Source organism: Ictalurus punctatus, chromosome 8 (genome assembly GCF_001660625.3).
Source record: "Ictalurus punctatus breed USDA103 chromosome 8, Coco_2.0, whole genome shotgun sequence".
NCBI lineage: Eukaryota > Metazoa > Chordata > Actinopteri > Siluriformes > Ictaluridae > Ictalurus > Ictalurus punctatus.
The window spans coordinates 19,761,470-19,781,598 of NC_030423.2; the positions used below are offsets into that span (position 1 = coordinate 19,761,470).

Genomic DNA, 20,129 nt, shown 5'->3' on the forward strand with positions numbered 1-20,129 from the left:
AATTCGATTCTGTACCGGACGTTTCCTTGTTTGCACGGTTTGTGCATCCAGAAAAATACCCGGATGTAACACCAGTGCCTGATTGGGCCAAACGATCCCGGCAGTGTTATATGGGATATGTCATGCGGAAAAAGGAACTGAAAAACAACTTGTTTTGAGATTTTCGGGAAATAGTGGTATGTTTCGGAATTTCCTGACAGTACACTGGGGTCAAGCTTGACTAGAAAGGAAGTAAAAGCGAATAACGGTCGAGAGAGTCTGAAGAAGATTCATTAGGAAGAAGTTACTTCCGCCTCCAGCGATGACGCGAGACTGACGAAGAAGAGGAAGGAGCTGATATTGGAGCAGCTCGCGCCTCGCTAAGTTGCAGCAACAGAGCTGGAAAGCAAAGCAAAGTGAAGCGAGACAGGAAGGAAGCAAGCAGAAGGTTCTCTGAGAAGGGGTTGTGTTTTAGACTGTTTTCCGCCCTCGAAATGAAGAGCAGAACTCACTCTTGTTGCCAAGGGGACCTTTAATTCTACCCTGGACGTGTTTCGGTTCGAGTGAATGGCTTAGTGAGTGAGTTGTGAGCGGTTCAGCATGAGGGACTCGACGGTGTTTTCTTCTCGTTGTCCAACAGCAGCAGCAGCAGCAGCAGGAGGACAAGATGGCAGCTTGTAGCGAGTGTTTAGAGGCTGCTGAGGGTGAACATTCGAGCCCGAACATGTCTCTGCTTTTCCGCTACAGTCGCTGGCTGTGAAGGTAGGACGAGAAACAAGTTTCTGGTGAAATTGTACCTGGTTAAATTGGCTAGTTTAGTAGCAGTTTGGGCTAGCCAACAGTTGGTGGCGCGTGCTTTGGGGAAAAAAGTTGTCTCGCCATGGTGACCAAAAAAAAAACTTAAGTGCACACTTTAATTTCACTTTATTCTTAAAAAAATATTATCAAAGTTGAATAGGTTTGAAAAAATATTAGACTGCTTATGTTTAGTCAAGTTCCTAGACTCGAGAGTTACCGCTGGACATTAACTAGTACCCTGGGCGAGTCGACTAGTTAACTATAACGATTGGAATAAAATCGGGTGGTGGTGTTGTTTTTGTTTTTTTCTCAACTAAAAGTCTGGGTTTTGTTTTTTGGCCTGGATTTTCAGGAAAGTTCTGCTTTATTCTAGAAACTTCTCCCCGTGTGAATAATGCAAAGATGTATCAGCTGCTTAGAAAATCAAATAAGTTTTTCTCCATTTCTTTCTTTTTTTTAATCACATCACATTTTCACTTTCTTACATGCACATTGTTCTTATGGGTCATTTTGCTGAACTCAGACGCCCTTGTTTTATTTCTGCATGAATACTCCATTTATTTACTTATTTGGCTCTCATCTTCCTGGAGTTATGAAGAGTTTGAATCTTAACATATCTATATTCCCTTTTTACAGCCAACCGTGTGATGAATGTTTTATTTTACTAGACTTGGTTAGTGTAGGACACTTAACCTGTTGCTGTGTGTTGTGATTTGTAAGTGCACTGGATTATTTTATTTCCTGCTGTGTTCCATACCTGAAATCTCTGGGAAATGAAAGCAGTTTGTAGTGAATAGTGAGGATTCTGATGTACAGCAGGGGAAACCAAGTTGTCGATGAACGAAACGATGGCGTTTATTAGTCAGTTTCCCAAGTCTGAATCAGAGCGTTTGGTTTCACGGTGCACTTAAACGACTTGATAAGGCTGGGCGATATGACACACACATCGTATCACAATACTCGAGGACATTGCTACGATACGCAAGGTGTATCGCAATATAGTTTAGCCAACAAACTGTCTGCAAAAGAAAAACTTTTCTTTTCATACTTTAATGTCTGAAAAGACAATAAAAAAAAAAAAACCCTAAAATTATGCAAAATCAACAGTCCATTGATAAATGGTCCATTCGGTACCATTTAATTTGTAAGGATTAATCATATTGATGATAAATGATCATGTGATACACTGTTCCCAGTTATCACAATATCAATATTATATCTATCTCGCCCAACCCTATGAACCAACAAACGAGAAATCTTGTACAATGCTCATTTGTAAATAAGAACTACCACATGCTGTTGCTGTATACAAACTTTTATTTTATTTATTTTTTCAAACAGACATAAGTAAATGTCTCCCAGACGGTGCTAATTAAATGACTTGTTAATTGTGAAATAACTAGTTTAAGGCATCTAATCGCTATTTAAAAAATAAAAAAAAATCAAAAAAAAAAATCAATTGAACCGAATGACCAGAACACATCACTTTTCCATGGTGTCTTTTGGATCGATTGATCAGTTTATCTGCCAAAAAAAAAATACAGCGACCCAAAACCCGCATCATGTTTCATTCACTTCCTGCAGCCTGTTGATTCGGAGTCAAATCGCTTTCACACAGCTCTCCAAAACCACGCTTTCGTGTGTGTGTGTGTGTGTGTGTGTGTGTGTGTGTGTGTGTGTGTGTGTGTGTGTGTTTGATTGATGGAATAAGCACTGTATACGTGAAAGCAATAAGGCCATACTTTTTTTTTTTTTCTTTCTTTCTTGTTTTCTCTTGATCACAGCTTAATTTTTCAGTGTACTTGACACGTTGTTTTTCATTGCTCTGGATTCAGCAAAAGCTTAGTGCAGTCCTGCAGCATCATGGATGAGCAAATTAGTTTTTACTTTGATCGGGGACTCACTCAAGCTGAAACAGCTCTGTGTCTGTCAGTGATTGATGACTTCCACATTAGTGTCCCATACGTCAAAGGGAGTGAGGAGAAAAGTCCGTCTCTACAGCAGGCGATTATTACATTTTGCGATGGCGATGTGCGGCGTCGTCACCTGTCCCATTCACAAGGTGTGGGATTTTCTCGGGATAAAATGATGTCTTGAGAGAACAGCTTTTTGTTGTGTTGAGAAAACGAGAGAAAAAATTATAATAATGCTTACTTTCATATGGGTTCAGTAATATTTACAGTAGACTTTTTTTATTTTTTGATATGTCAGATGATTAATTCTGTCCAATTTGCAGTAATTATGAATTCATGAAAGGGAGAAAGAGTATTGCAGTTGTAGTTCTACACACTGCGATTAAAATGTCTTTTAAGCAAACTGCTGAAGATCAGCTTGCAGTAAACTACTCAGTAGTTGGTGTTGGCTGTGGTTTGGGGGTTTTTTTCTCTTAAATAAAAAGTGTTCTGGGAGATTTGCATGCTGAAAAAACACAATTTGTGATTTAGTCAGCGTTGCGTTAACGACACATTAACCGAAGTTAACGCACTTGCACGGAAGCTAGAAGTGAGTAACAAAAGGTGGAAGCAGGCAGTTTTGTTTACTAACACTTTCTGACCCCCTGGGTGAAATTCTCTCTCATTAAGCTTGCTTTTGTTTGACGGCCAAATACAGCTCCTGGTAATTTCCCGTTGTTTACGTGAAGCAGCTGCAGTAGCAACAGGTGTCTTTCTCAAACCCTGCTCCCCTCCTCCTCTTCTTAAACCCTGGTGGTTGTGAACTGTAAGATGGGTGAGAGGCCACCTGTCTCTGGCAGCAGTTGAACAGAGATACTTGTCACTCGATACGTTTAGCTGGAGGCTCTTCAGCATAGTCAAGCTGCCACGGGTTCAGGAAAGACCTGCTAACATATGCTAGAGCTCTCTGTCCACACATTTTGACCAAAACGGTTTTTGTCTGAAGATTAGTCAAAGATCTTTCAGGTGCAACCAAAAATGAAGTTGTTACGAGTCCACTCATGCTTTAGCTGCCTCTTTAAACTTCTCAGACATGCCTTAGTATTTCATAATCATCCTCATAGTTTGTATGCCCGCTTCAGGCTCTGCAGATTCATGTTGCTGAGACGTGTGTGTATTCTTCTGTCCAGACTTGTGCCATATGTTGTGCTTGCATAAGAAGCTCTTGTGTGTAACTTGGCATGCCTAATCCCGATCAACTAACTGCAACGCTGTCATTTAATAGCTCCGAATGCAAATGGTTTTCATGCATATTAATTCCGTTTCTTTTTTTTAAGATCACACTGGTATAATTAGCAATGTATTTAAAAATTATTCTTTTTATTTTTGTTTTTTTAAGTTTCCCCCATTAAGCTCATTCTGTTTCTCCTCTCTGCCATCGTCTTTTCAGGTATGGCCTCACAGGTTTTGGTCTGCCCACCGCATGTGCATCAGCCCCAGATAAGTGCCTTTAGCAGCGTGAGGAAAGTGGAGACCAGCAGCTGTGTGTACCATGAGAAGCCTCCTCGCACCTACGTGGTCGGCGTGAACCTAGGCATCGCGCATCCAACCAATATCACCACCCATCCATCTTTAAAGACGCAAGCGGAGGAGAGAGCAGGATATTCATTACAGACTCTGGCTCGTGGAGAGCCACGCAGAGGGATTGTTTCCTCCTACAGGTGTGTAGGAGACGGAGGACAGAAAAGAGAGGAGGGGGAGGAGGTGGAAGAGGAGAAGGAGAGCAGAGGGACGTTTGACGGATGTGGGTTTGAACGAACAAAAGACGAGGAGCAGGGCAGCAGCGTGAGGACCATGCAGATCGTAGAGGAACATCCGTCGCTGCCGGCCATGCTGCAAAGCAACCTGGGTAGCACAGTTCCCTCCAATCAGAATGTGGCAGGGACAGGGGGTGGGGCCAACGACGGGGACTACCAGCTGGTGCAGCACGAGGTCCTGTGCTCTATGAAGCACACGTACGAGGTGCTGGAGTTCCTTGGCCGTGGAACGTTCGGCCAGGTTGCGAAATGCTGGAAGCGTGGCACCAACGAGATCGTTGCCGTGAAGATCCTGAAGAAGCATCCGTCGTATGCGCGCCAGGGTCAGATCGAGGTGGGCATCCTGGCGCGCCTGAGTGCCGAGAACGCCGATGAGCACAACCTGGTGCGTGCCTTTGAGTGCTTCCAGCACCGCAGCCACACGTGCCTGGTGTTTGAGATGCTCGAGCAGAACTTGTACGACTTCTTGAAGCAGAACAAGTTCAGCCCACTGCCGCTGAAGGTGATCCGTGCTGTGCTGCAGCAGGTGGCCACGGCGCTCCGCAAGCTCAAGAGCCTCGGGCTGATTCACGCCGACCTCAAACCTGAGAACATCATGCTGGTGGATCCTCGCAGGCAGCCGTACCGTGTCAAGGTCATTGACTTTGGCTCGGCCAGCCACGTGTCCAAGGCCGTGTGCTCCACCTACCTGCAGTCACGCTACTACAGGTCAGTTGAATGTCCTCACGTTGCTTCGTTTGTGTGTGTGTGTGTGTGTGTGTGTGTGTGAGAAAGAGAGAGAGAGACTTTTCTTGATTTCTTGAATCCTAATGGTGACTGTCAAGTTGAGGTTTTTTTTTTTTTTTTTTTTTTTTTTTTTTTTTGTTATCATGGATAAAAAGATTAGAAATTGTATACAAGGTAAAATAGTTTTTACACCAAGGAGTATATGAATAAAAGAACAAAATGGAGGTTAATTATTCTCCCCTTACTTCAGCTGAGATCAGTCGGTTGTGACAGGTTTGCAGTATGGGGTTTGTTTTGTGAGTTTGGCACTGAAGCTTCCAGGCTAATGTTTACAAGTAAGGCAAGATTATAGCAATGTCTCATCTCTCAAACAGCTGTAGTGGGAACTTTCATCACTTTCTTCCTCAGCACACAGTTTGGAGATGTGTCGGAGATTGTACTTAGGAAATGTTTCAGTAAAATAGAGCTCCAGGTTGATCGGTGCGTTAATTTTTCGACCCACCAGTCCCCCAAAAAATCTCGCTTTGTCGCGCTTGAATGATTGCGCCCAGAGTGAACAGTTCCATAGGGATCTACTGTTTCGATTCAAGAGCGTCATCACATTATACCTTCGCATCGCTTAATCACACTCTTTGTGAAAGGCCCTTAAGCCGTGCTGTTGCTTTTGTAGTTCTTCAATTTGAGGAAGTTCTCCAGGAGGAGTTTTGCTTTTGCAGTTTGCCAAGACAGTTATGTAACACTCGTTCTTTCTGCAATTCTGATTTCTGCAACATTGCCTACCTCACTCGCCTGTTATGTAGTCACACCCAAACTGAACTGAAATATTTGCAGCAGAAGGGCCTTAAAATTTGCAAAAATGATGGCGAATCCCAAACGATCACCATTAACAATCCACCTAGAGACGTGTTGTTTACATGCACACTGAAATGTATGTGCTCGGTGTGTAGCCCTATCCGTATGTTTTGGTACATTCCTTTCATTCATGTCCTGTTTTGAGGTATTTGAGTAGGCTCGAGGGCATGGTGTTATTGTGTACAAATCTGGTTACAGGACTTTAAATAAACAGTCTGACATGGATTATATTAGCCAGTAGTGAGTAGTTTAGATCAGCTCATTTGTATTGTCCCATGCTCCATGTATGTGGTGTTCAGAGTTATGAATACATCCTGAAAATTAAATCGTGATTAAATAATGCAGTTTGCTGACTTTCTGTGCTGAGACCTCAGACACTTTTGTAAACAAGCGTATCAATCATCCCCTATGCTGGAAGTTAGCCTGTAACACAAACGAAGGTCGGAGGTGAACTGCTGTGGTATCGTTTTAATATGAATTAATAACCGCTGATGCTTTACATCCTCATAATTTGGGAGTTCATGCAAAGTGGTTTTGCTTTTGCAGTACAGTAAATAACGTCTTCTAGACAGGAACCTACCTCTTTCAGGACACAACCTCAACTGTAGTGTTTGAGAGTGGGTCAAAGTACACGTTGTGTGCGAGCAGCTGATGAAGACCAGAGGCAGGGTTTTTGTTACAAACCTACGTAGGTTAGTACAGGAAGTAAGTCTGGAATTACTAACGACTTGTTTCAGTGTTGAGATTCGGTTCCTTCTTTTGGGAGTCAATAACTCTGTCGTTCATTTTGTTTTTGAAACTTTGCAGACTTTTCACAAACAGCTCTATAACACACTGCGTGAAAGGTAATACCTGAAAAAGCATAATAGGGGCTCTTTAATCTACAAGGTAAATATACTACGTCACGCATCAGTGAACTGGCTGGATTGGTGCTGACAAATCTCTGACGGATTTGGAGTAGATATACGTATCAGTATATGAGAAAGCAGAAGACTTGTCAGTGTCTTTTTGTTTGTTTTTTTTGTTGTTGTAATTTTGACTCTAATTCCATGCTCTATACTTCCTTACAATGTCTCCTATATTGCAGCTTGTCCCTTTCACTAAGAAGTAGTTATCTTTCTCAGTTTATGGCCATGATACTTGATTGCAATATCATTATTTTCCTTCCCAATGTGTTTAAATAGGCCAGAGCACATATGTTACACCGAAGAGAATAGCCAATCTTTGTAAGCACACAGACATGACCTTTTTGCAGTTCGGTTATCAGCTGTAATGGATAAAGAGGAACTGGATGCTTCACTCAGTGGTTTAAATGGCCCAAGGTTTTATTTATTTATTTATTTATTTTTTGGCGGTGTGGCACCTGTGAATGTGGCTGTTGTGTGCTTGTACACTGGTCTCGTGTGTGTGTGTGCGTACACACTCTCACTCACGCACGCACGCACGCACCCTTGACACAGGACTGAGTCACAGTGACACACATTGAAGGATTTGTAGTTCTACATTAATTACCCCGATAGAGATCGCTATCTGTGATTAAACTTGAGCCCCTGTCTCTTTTAAAGCACTCATTTCATCATGCTTAATTTTTTTATTTTTTTCCTGAACCTCTAGTAATCTTGGCTGTTTGTGCTTTTTATGGCGTGAAGTAAACATGCTGTTGCTTGTGGTGGGGGAAAAAAGCGAGGTACTAATCTTTCCCTTGATCAGAGATTTATTTTGCTCTATAGTTTCCCTTTTTGTTTTTGTGATCTGATGAAAATTTGTGGCCACTGTTACGCCGGCACACGGTTACAAAAATGGATACAAATGCCATGCACACGGGAACAAAACATTCTGGTCCATGCAATTTATTTATTTATTTTTATTTTGTAACTTTGTGTGAAGGAAGGTTTTGATATCGATCTAGTAAAAAACGAAAGCTATGTGAAGGCACACAGGGGTGCACCGAGTAATATGCAGTATAAACGAAAACAAAATATTGGGCAAGTTTGGAACATGGAGGAATAAAATATAGGTGACGTTTAAATGCTGGATTATTCTTGCTTTTAAGTACGTGTACACAAGATGGCTGCCACGTGTGTCCTGCGGCCGTTTGGAGCGTCGCTTGTGCACATCCTTAGAGATGAATGCTGTGTTAGTGGTGAAACTTTGGCACTTCGATGAATTTGTTTGCTTTCTCAGAGCCTGAGTGGCTTCTGGTTGTGTTCTTCTACAGTGACCTTGAAACATTCATGCCGTATTTTGGATTGAACTTGCAGCGCAGCAACAACATTGGTCATTAGTGAGTAGCGTGGCAACAATGTGAGCGATAACTCCTAATGTTAATGATTAGCTCCACGAAACAGAGATTAGTATGTTCACTGTTATTGATTTAACCAAGTGCTGTCTGTATATTAACAGATCTAAAGCCAATGCAACTATAAACTAATTTTAAAAGTAGACAAGGTGTACTTTACACCACAAAGTCTTAATTGTGAGTGGGGAAACTCTCGGGATTTTCTTTCAGCCCAGAGTGTTTGGGGTGCGTCTGTAAGAAAGCCTGGTGGTATGAATGGATGTAACGTCTGTACTTGACAGTAAACTTGTTGAAATTTAATGTTTACTCACCCGAGAAGCTGATTTCAGTTATGATGAACAAAATGATAGTATTGTACAATTACGAAATGTGTAGCTATACAGTTTACGATGGAATCATATTTTGCTTAAAAACATTTTTAAAAAAATAAAAAACAAAGCAAACCTGATGCACATTCTTTGTTCTCCATTTTCTAGAAGTAGAGTTTTTAAAAATCTTGCTGTAATTTTTGTAGTTAATTAAGAGAAGGTCCACCGCCATCTTGCTCTGACCAAAGTGACTTGAACAGACCTGACACCATAATTACGGCTTCCCAACTCATAAATACGAACTTCCCGGGGGACTTGAACACACAGTAACCCAAGTTGACGAGTTTAAATTGCATGTTGAGGCTGTTTTTCAGTGGTTTTTCCAGTTGTAGGCAGTGAATTACATGTTTCAGCCTCGCATTGAACACATAACACTACGTGTCTATGTGGTGCAGTACCAAAGCAGTGGTAGTGACCCTGTGCTGCTGAATAAGCAAACTAGCTTTGTGCTTCAAAATCACATCATAGTTGTGCACTAACTCTAGACTGTTAAGTCTCACTGGTTTTCCTATTACGGTCAGTGTTTGACTTCTGAAAACCTCCAGATGTACTGAAGATACTCGGCATGAACAACGCACGCAAACACTGTAACTCGCATTTCTGCCACTCCTCAACGCGAAAGCAAAGTCATGCGTCAATTATAAACAGACCTTAAACACTCTTGTTCCTAGCACAGGTACCGCCTGCGTACATGTTAAGATCATGTTCTGTACTAATGATAAAGCGTTAGCTGTGTGGCCATGCCCCTTACAACTTGAACTTATAATTCATGTCAAAACAGTTTGTGTTGAAATAAGGTGTGATGTGAGATGAGTGCATAATCACGACACTCCCATCTGTGATTTAATCCCAGATCACGTACCCCTGTGAATCATTCAGTCATTACAGACTGACATTACTTTCCAGACACATGTCTGTTAAGTTGTAATTACAAATGTACAAGACTGAATTAAAACATTCTGATTAAAAGCTTTAGATTACTTTTGCCAGTTCAGCTATAAAACACAAAAGATTAAATCCCTTTTAATCTTGTACAAAAGGCACGCTGGTGAGTATGCAAGCAACGCTTTACCTCTGCGTCAGCACATGCAGTTATGCGTCAAGTGCCAAACCGCCCTTAAGAGTAGAGAAACTAGCAGTTGAAGTGGTGGTGGTGGTGGAAGCGAGATAAGTTCTATCATTTTTCACATGGTTAAAGCCACTCCTTTCTCAGGGAATTCTAATGCACAACACTCCATCATTACTTGAAGAGTCACAATCACAAAAATGCACATTCCTAATCAAAATTGAGTATTTTCTCACAACTAGACTTGAGCTGACTGATGGTGTTCTGTGTATATTAAATTGGACAATTTTAAACTCAAGAAATCGTGTTCGCGGGTTTAGAAACTGCAAGCTGCTACAAATCTCATCAGTAGGAAATTCCTGTTTTTAACCCTAGTAACAGCAACCATGCACATGTCCAACCAGGCTTGCAGTGTTATTTTAAACTTGCAAGCTATGGAAATAAATAAAAAAGAACCCTCAAAGTGCAGGATGAGTTCTTTGGTTCTCCTGAGATTTTGTCCTGCAGAAATGAACTTCAGTATGTAAATGTAGTCATGCAGACAGTGGAAAGTGTTAACAGTAGTGTTTTCCTTTCTGAAAGAAATTCCCCTTTTTATTGAGTGATGAATGTCACAGCTTGGGTTGGTCTCTCTCTCTCTCTCTCTCATGTATGCATATCTGACTAGCATGAATGTAGGGCATGTCACCATGTCATGACAAGCAGAATGTTCTGTTACAGCAAGCATGCAGCAACGCCTCCGGGAAGTGAACCCGATCGTCGCCTCTGAGCTCATGTGTCGCACAAAAGGGTTTTTCTATTCTCACTGTTCTCATTATTCTCACTGTGGCATACCCCCCCCCCCCCCCCCCCCCCCGTATTATTCAAAGACGGCAGACTTTTATACAGAAATTTGATTAAATCTATCGTGCAGGAGTTGCCCTTGAGTTCTCTAAATGCGTCTTATGCAGTAAGGGTTGAGTTCAGACTTGAGGACTCACTGTGAGAGCGACTGTTAGACTCTTCAGCGAGACTCTCAAGTGCTCAGCACTGTTGAATTCTCCCTCATTTGTAAATCGCTTTAGATAAGCGATTAAAAGCTGTACCAAACATTCATTTGGCAGACACTTATCTAAATGTCTGAGAACAGCCATGTCAAATGAATGTTTGGTACAGCTTTTAAACTTGCTCTTGATCCTAAAGAAAAATGAAAGTGAACACAGGTTACCTTTATCTTGCATCAATCCATCCATTTTCTGTACAGTTTATTCTAAATGTGGTCGTGGGGAAGCCTGGAGCCTATCTCGGGGAACTTGAGGCAAAGGGCAGGGGTACACCCTGGACGAGGTGCCAACTCCTCATCGTGGGGGACAATCACACATTCACACACTAGGGACAATTTAGAAAGTTGGACTGGGGGAGGAAACCGGAGTACCCGGTTGAAACCCTGAAGCATGGGGAGAACATGCAAACTCCACACAGGGCAGAGGCATGAACAACCACAGACATAATCACAAACCGTTATGTCAATTTGAAAATTGGGGGGGGGGGGGGGGGGGGGTCATCGTCATTTAGTGATGCTTATAGCTCTGGTCCTTTAGTGAGCTTTTACCAAATTAAGCAGCATGTATTATTCAGTGTGTTTCTCAGGTTAGCATGTGTAAGTTTCCATGTAAACTAAGATGACCACTTCAGTATCGCTTGTTTCAGATGTTTCTGAATCCCTTTCTAATCCAAAAAAACTAAACAACTTCATTGCATTCTCATTATTGACATAGTACTCCTTCCATATATTCCTAAATATGTAGCTTAATTTTATTTATTTATTTATTTATTTTACATAAGAACTGCAGATCAGATGTCAAATGTAAACCTTGTAGAGTCTCGGTTCATGGTTCTGACGTATTGACGGCAGTCACACTAACCAGCTTCAGGTGAAGATTGGCGTTTTTTAGATTGGAGCTCTAAAACTTTAAAAGTTGATAAGTATAATTATAAATCTGCTGAAGAATATATAGGGGATAAAAGACTTGACGTCCTGTTATAGGAATAAAACTATTGACTGGTGGTGTGATGAGGTCTGACGCAAAGCAGGGTTACTGTTACCACCTGGAAGTTGTGTGTTGGTTTTTATTTTTTTTTCCTTTCTTTTCGTTTTTCTTCCAATAACATCATGTCCTGAAGCGTTTTATTTCTCTTGCACCATAGCGCTTTGATGCAATTAGCCGTTTAGTTATATTTAATGTTGTGAAAAGTTGCTCTAGCAGTTATAAACCGTTGTTGCCTCACCAGGTCTCGTGTGGGTTGTTGTTTTTTTTTTTTTTTTTTTTTTTTTTTCTTTTTTTCTTTTTTTTTTTTTTTTTTTTTTATAAATATAAAGACAGAGAGACCAGAAAGCGCAACGTCCTTTGTCTTATAGTAGAAAACTTGGTGCTTAGCAAAGCTCCAACTGACACCAGAGACTCCTTGCGTGAATGCTAAACAAATGTCACTTCACAGAAAACTCATTTTTAATCCGTTTCCATGGAGTGTCTGCTGTAAAAGTCCCTGGGTAAGATGTTGGTAGAAATTATAACGTGTGAGAAATGAGTGCTTTCCTATAAATCTGCGATTTGCCTTACTGCTAGAACTATTGTCAGAGCTGCTGTTATGGAAAATGAATCATCTTCTGACCAATCAGATTAGAGAATTTGACAGTGCTGGGGTATATCCTCACTTGGCATGTTTATATAGCACGTTCACTATCACAGGTCTGTACAAATGGGATATTAAATGAAACAAGCCCTGTGTCTCTAAAAGAGACCACATACATAAATATCACGCGTGCACAGCCTATTTGTACCTCAATGTAGCTGTCTTTGTGTGCATTGTGTGGTTTGCATGTTAGCAGAGGCAGGGTGTGTTAAATGTGGTGAGTCGGAGCTGTCACGAGAATGAGGAAATGGCTGAGAAGAGTACAGTTAACTTTCCTTTTGCTTTGGTGCTTATGAAGCACACAAAACAAAGCTTCTAATTGATGTTAAAATTCACCAATGCTGAACTCACGTCTGCGATAATGGGACGTGTCGAGTGCTATTAATGTTACTGAACATTTGCTTGTGAGCTTTGACTGCTGAAAGAAAGCTGTGTTGTCCACGTGTAAGAGACTAATGTGAATCCTGCTGTAACGGACAAGCAGGGAACTTGACTCTTAAGTCATTGAGAAAGATACCAAGCTTTCAGCGTATCGACAGAATATCAGGAAAACAAGGGCATTGACCGAAGTGGTGGTAGTGGATTGCTATACAGTCCGTACAGGATTTTGCAGAAATTTTTGTGATTCAAAAGTGTTTGTTTTTTTTTTTTTTGTTTTTTTTTGTTTTTTTGTGGGAAACTACTTGAATTGATAAAATTGCAATTGCACGAAATTGTTTTTCGTAGTGATGTTTGTTGGCAAATGAGGCCTTTTACCTGTATTCATGTTTGACGCACATGAATTGAAGTACTTTGTCTGAATGCGTGTTGTGGTGATGTCACGGGACGCATTTCGGTCCAAATCTACAGAAAATCTTCTGTAATTTTGAAAAATTGCAAGCTCTTGTAATATTACATAGTTTGCTTGACTTTGATTTAATTTCTGCGTACACAAAATCCTGGCGGTGCACTGGTTATATGCAGGACTGGATTGTGTACATGATTTGCGTAAACGTTTACACCAACACCACATGGCCGATAACATAGTCATCAAAATAAATTTGTCAACCTTTTATGGTTTCTGCATAGAGACTCCTGATTTTTAACATCCGAGTGCTTTTGATGTTTCTTTTTCCCCCCGAAAAACTGATTGATCAGAATCTTGAATGAATCTTGCATGATTGACAGTTGGTTTGAAAGTGTGGGTTACAAAAAATAAAATAAGAAAAAAGTATATTGTTCCTGATCTTCAAGAATGTCCATTAGGCTGCAGCCTGCTTGATTATTTAGAGCATTTGATAAACAGTTGAAGTATTTCAGGTGTGACTTCACTTGTTTTCACACCAGCAAATGTGTGAAACTCTGCAGTGATAAGAGCACGATAGGAAGCTTGCATACTTGTCAGTGTTCTCATGATACACTACTGATTCCATATAACACCGAATTGTTGTTCTCTGCTCACGTCAGAGTCTTCATGAACTCATGTAATTTCAAAACGAGTCCAGGTTGATCTCCGGCTCCACCTCAGCACTGCTCCAGGTTGCGAAGCGGTCCCCCTTTCTCGTTCTAATGATACCTGTTCATCCGAACAGGACTGAAAGCATAAGAAAGCTGATATTCATGAGATCATTGCGTAACATGTCGCTCACGTTTACTGGAGCAGCAAGTGACCCAAGCTCAGGTCTGGCTGGCCTGAATGGATTGAGTGTACTGCTGCGGATTCGCATCACGTAACCGGTAGTGTGTGTGTTCAGAGCCTGGGGAATATCCGGTTCTCGAATAATCGTGTACCCATTATGCATCAGGATGCTTAACATGCACTGAGTAGATATAATTATGGCACCATATTGTTTATTATATTAACTGCTGTATGTAAAACTGCACTACATTGATTGGACTCTCTCTTAGGCATTTCCGTAACTTATTTTTCTATGAAATTAAGTGTACAGTCCGATATGATTGGTACGGAGAAGTGCACAAGTTTGCACACCCCTACGATAAATTTAATCTGTACAACTAACATATATGGTGTGAAGAAATTAATGGTTAAAAAAATGATTCTCTAATTAGTTTTGTGTTTAACTGTCTCTAAATCCATTTAGATTTAGTATCCTCTCAGATGTAGTATTTGCCTTAGCTCGTCTTAATGTTTCTTAACGTTTTGGGTGTTGCACTGCTTATTTCAAGATAACCATGAGGGTCATGGCAGAACTTTTTTGTTCTTTTAATTTAATTTTTAGTGGGGAGGCACTACTTTTTCAGCTAAATGTAGACTGAATGTGACTTATTTCTCCACTGTAAAAGCCAGTTCACTGAAAGGGAGAGGACATGACGTGAAAGATGCATATTTGCTTCTCAGTGAACTTTGACCTTTTGAATTTGACAAACTTTTTAGTCTTGTGAGCCAGATGAAAACAGTCTGGTGGGAATGTCATATCTTTGCTTGGACAGAAAGTGCTCTTTGGGAAAGACATCTGTCGGTTGTTCGGTAGGTTTTTTGCGGGTAAAATACAGTGTTTTGTTTTTGTGCCTACCCGATATTGTCTTGTTTGTAGTTATTTGTTGGGGCATCTGCATTTCATTTTGTAGATAAATCAGTATATAGGGCAATGTTTTTATTACTAATTTATTTGTTTATTTTTAACACAAGAAACGACGAGGATGTAAACGCATGCACTGAACTGTAATGAAAGAAGTCATTCAGAGCAATTCAGCTCATTTTTAACACAATACTATGCTCATATCAAAAGTTTGGGTTATCAAAGTTTGATCTTAATCTCTGAGTCATAACGTTATAGGTTTTGTTGCTGCTTTACTTCATAACTTCCTCCTGGTGCAGTTTGAGGTGTTAACAGTGCCGACGTTTCATTTCTTGTAGTTCGCTGCAGTTCATGCTTCCAGGGATTTTCTCACCCTTGGCAAGGTTCAATATGCCTTTCGCAAGGAGCTGTTAAGCCAAAATCGCCAACCTTTACTGCTGTTCTGTCTTTAACGTAATGACTAGGGCTGCAACTAACGATTACTTTTCATAATCAATTAGTTGGCCAATTATTTTCTCGATTTAATCGGGCGGGGGCGGGGCAAAGTTCCAGTAGCACACACACACACACCCCCACCCCCCCCCCATATAGAAGACTGAAAAGATCCCAATACACACACCAGAATATATATTATTCATTTAGGACTGTAGTTTAATTCAGTGCTTTTTTTTTTTTTTTTTTTTTTTTTTTTTTTTTTTTTTTTTTTTTTTTTTTTTTTTTTTTTTGCATCTATAAAAAGTCTCTCTCTCGATGCAAAAAAAGCACTGATTCTGCAGTCCTAGCAATCCCTTGTTGACTGGTAAAACCAGCCATTCCCCAGGGAATTTGGTTCAAATACCAGGTTTAATTACGTTTTATTGTTGGTGTGACATTTAATTTGACTCTCTGAATGAACTTTTGTTTATTTTATCCATCAATGCGACACTTGGACTTGTCTACTGCTCATAGGTTTTTGCAAATTATCATTTCATTTGTAAATAAATTAAAAATAAATCCATCAATGAACGATCGTCTGCTCAGCTAACCTGATATGCGTGAGTGCATGTGAATAACCAAATTGATTAATTTTAAGACATCTCATTTGAGATAGATATATATGATGAAAAGCAGTGTGAAAGTAACTGTTGCGTGTTATAGATGCATTTTGGACTTCCTGTAGTTTTTATTCCGATTGTATTATACAACTCCGAACAGTCACTCACACCGGTGAAAATAAATATTTATTCACAGTCGCACAAAGTACTTTTCAGTCGTAAATGCGAGTGAAATGATCGCACAGTAGAGCCCTGAGTTTATCTGCAAAGTTTTTTCCTGTTCGACGTGATGACATTTAATGTCCCTGACAACCTCTGTAGTGTCATTTAGCAACATGTTAGTGTCGTAACTTCCGAAGCGAAGCTAGCAGCTCGAGCATAAAAATGCTAACCCTTTTCCGGGTTTTGGCATTACAAAATGACGTAATCCCTGCACCGCTCTATGCTGATTGGCTGTAAGTGTAGGAAGCGCTTGATTTGATCTGCAGCGGCATTTTCTATGAGCGGAGGACGAACTTTAAACGTCAATATCGCAGTCAATCATGTTCATTTAATTGTGGGCAGTCAAAATCGCGATCGATATTCAATTAATTGTGCAGCCCTTTTTATCTCTATCTGTGTATACACACACACACACGTGTGTGTGTATAATAAATATATATATATATAATATAATATAATATAATATAATATAATATAATATAAAAAAAAACAAACTTTCCTATGGCCCCCTCTACAGTTACACCATTGACCACTAGGGGTCCACGGAAACGCTGCACTAGATGATGATGATGATGATGATAGAGTATGCAATGCATAGTGTAAGTGTATAGTCATTTGGGACACAACCTATTTTCGGAACCGAAGTATAAATAATGAGTAAATGTACTGCGCGCAGACCAACTAATTGATAATGAGATTTGTTGACAACGATTTTTCTTGATTAGTTGTTGCAGCTCTAGTAATGATGCTGCGATAGTGTTCAGCAAAAGCTTTTTTTTTTTTTTTTCCCCCCTTCCCTGTGCATCAGAAGTCAGTTTTCAGTCTCTCCGCAGCTGTTGATTCCTGATATGGAAGAGTTCAAAGTCTTTGCATGCTGTTATAAAACGTTTTTGCCTGAACGCATCTCGCGGAGTCTGTTTTAAAATAACGCTACAGGCTAACGCTGATGCATGTTGGCATGGCGACTAGAAAAATTCTGGCCATAAAGAGTCCCTGTACAAAGTTTCAAACATCTGCCTTGTAAACATCACCAAATCTCACCGATCACACAGTGTGTGAATGCTAAGCGCTTCCAGGAGATAACCGGTTTGCGTACATAGACCTGACATTATGAGAGACTGAGAGGCAGTGTTTTGCACTATTCAGATTTGCACAACATTTACATAATTAAAGGTAAATCTGGTTTGTTCACTTTGATGCAAGTCTGATGCAAGTAAAGGCAAAATTCTTTTTTTGGTTGAATGCCTTTTGTGAAGTTGATGTATATACGGTCAGAGGTTGTACATTTTTTTTTTATTTATTTATCATCGTCTATTTTTATCCCTCTTTTTTGTCCTCATTTGCCAGTTAAACAATTATATATGCGTGTTTGTGCAGTTGTGCCACTGGTGCTTAATGAGTAGATTATTAGCGTGTATGTCAAAATGATGACTGGCCTTCAGAATTTCCCTTCGTTGCTTTTAAAGTTTTGTAAATGACAGGAAATTCTTGGTTAATGCAACTCCTGTGTGTGGCATACTCTTATATATGTATGCATGCCACTTTTAGGGAACACATCAAAATATGTGTCGTAAAAATGATATTAAAATGGTTAGTTTTCCAGCATTCACTCGTAATAGTGCACTGCATAGGCTAGTTCCCTATGTAGTGAGTGCATATAGGGAATTGGAAGGTATTTTTTGTATTTTGCGTAACTGGATTTCGAGATTTTGGCATGGCAGTAATTAATGCAAAATCAAGTAAATGCCGCAATATTTGGAGAAGCTTGCAATTTTTCAAATAGCAGCAGATTTTTGCCAAGACGCAATATCCGGCTGTGATGTCATCACGACTCTCATTCAGCCGAAGCCCTCCTCAATTCATGTGTGCCGAATATGAGTACAGCAAAAAGGTCTCATTTACCAACAAAAATCACTGAGAAAGACTGTGCAAAACAATTTTGTGCAACTGCAGTTTTGCCAACTCAAGTAGTTTTCTGCAAAAAAATTTATTTATTTATTTATTTATTTATTTTTAACAAAGCCACAGCAAAATCAAGTGTTTTTGGCTTCAACAATCACCAAAAAACCCTAAGTGAAATCCTGAACAGAATGGTTAAACATGCAGTTTATTCCTGCACACGGATGGAGTCTTTTTACATTTCTGTTGGGCGCAAATCAAACTAAATATCAGTGACAAACATTTAGGGGAAGTGTATATATTTAATAAATATATTAAAAGCTTTCATTTTGCACCACTCGGTAGCAAAATTTTGTTTCTTACTTGAGAGTATGATACAAATCATGAGAGTACGTGCGGTGCTGTACACACAAAAATGACGGTGGTTCTTTTTTTATGTCTTATGAAAAAGATATGGATCTTTTGTGAAACAGGAAATTTCAGATACACTATCAGGAGATTTCGAATGCAGCTAAGTTTCAGTGATCTTCTTTAGATTTTCATTTCATGTTTGTTCTGCCTGTGTTTTTAGCCTTATGATTCGGCATGTGTTAATCATCAGTTATACAATCTGTTGTATAATGTTTAATCTGATTACTATTTACTGTATTACTGTTATTACTGATTACTGTCACATAATGACTACCAACACGGCCATGTGACTCATGTGATCATACAGTCCTCTCTGCTGTTTTTACTTGGACGCTTCTGTGCATGTTAACACCAATACAAGTGGAAAATATTGCTCATGATCCATTTAAGCATATCACTGCACCAGCAGATTTGCCCAAAATAAGGCAACTACGTCATTTTCAGTGAATGCAATCTCATTATGTTACTAATGCAGTTCCACAAGAGGTTGTTCAACATGCCACGGAGTAGTTACTCTGCACCAACACGGGAATATTTTAGTACTAAAATTTTTTTGAATGCATACATGCATCATGCAAGTATTGTTAAGGGTACCTTGTCACAATATGAAAATATAATATGTAAATATGCCTGTATTAATGATGAGAATAAATGTGTAGGCATGTTACATGTGCTGGATTTGCTGTGGAATTTCTGACATCTTTGTGCTGAAGAGCCTCTGTGCAGATTCCTTTCCTTGTGTGGGTTTCTTTCAGGATAATAACACTTCCAGACCTCATTATGGAATTCATGCCTGGTAAAAACACATGGTGCGTGATGTGGTCTCCCTGCAAACATGCGACGTAAAATTAAGGGATTGTAATAGAGTACTGTTTGTTCCAGGGACTACATCAAATCAATGCCACTTTTTTTTTTTCTTGTGTGTTTTTATGAAGTTTATTACAAAGGAGCAAACTCCTTCAAGTTCAGCACTAGACGTTGGATTTTTTTTTTTTTTTTTTTTTTCCTGAGTTATTATGTGAAACCCCTGGATGCCACGTCGCTGTCTCCACTTTGGGCACCTTGACCTGGCTGAATTCCTAAGCTTATGAAGAGCATAGAAGGCATGATTGAGGGGGGGCGAGCTGCGTCCGAAACTGCATACTTACCAACTATATAGTAGGCCAAAAGCAGTACGCCAGAGGGGTAGTATGTCCCAATTCTCAGTAGATGACGAACAGTATTCGAGAAATACTGCGTCTGGTAGGATTTTGCAGTATGCAACTGATGTACACTACGCGAGGCAAACAATCCCATAATGTAACAGGACTGTTGTGGACGAGCTCGGTGGGGGGGGAGATCGCAGAAGACAGTGTCAGCTCTTTTTAAGTGTTAAACCTTGCTGAAACAGGCCTTTTTTTTTTTTTTTTTTTTTTTTTTTTTTCCCCAAATCATACCCAAATTGTTAACTTGTTTAAGATTTGTGTTTATGATGTTTAAGGTCACATGACAATGCTAACATGGCGAATGTAGTATGTCCGGGATTGTAGTCATAATACTCATGCGTACTGATTAGTACGTACTGTTTCAACAGT

General features: G+C 40.0%; 1 protein-coding gene across 2 annotated transcripts in view; it reads left to right on the forward strand.

The window, feature by feature from the left end:
• The first annotated feature begins 127 nt into the window (after positions 1 to 127).
• hipk3a (homeodomain interacting protein kinase 3a) overlaps positions 128 to 20,129 on the forward strand; it is a 69,049-nt gene continuing 49,047 nt past the window's right edge. For both annotated transcript variants that reach the window (XM_017474384.3, XM_017474385.3), the window contains exons 1-2: positions 128 to 741; positions 4,120 to 5,194. In XM_017474384.3, coding sequence (XP_017329873.1) covers positions 4,122 to 5,194 — 1,073 coding nt within the window. In that variant the 5' untranslated portion in view covers positions 128 to 741; positions 4,120 to 4,121. The remainder of the gene's footprint in view (positions 742 to 4,119; positions 5,195 to 20,129) is intronic.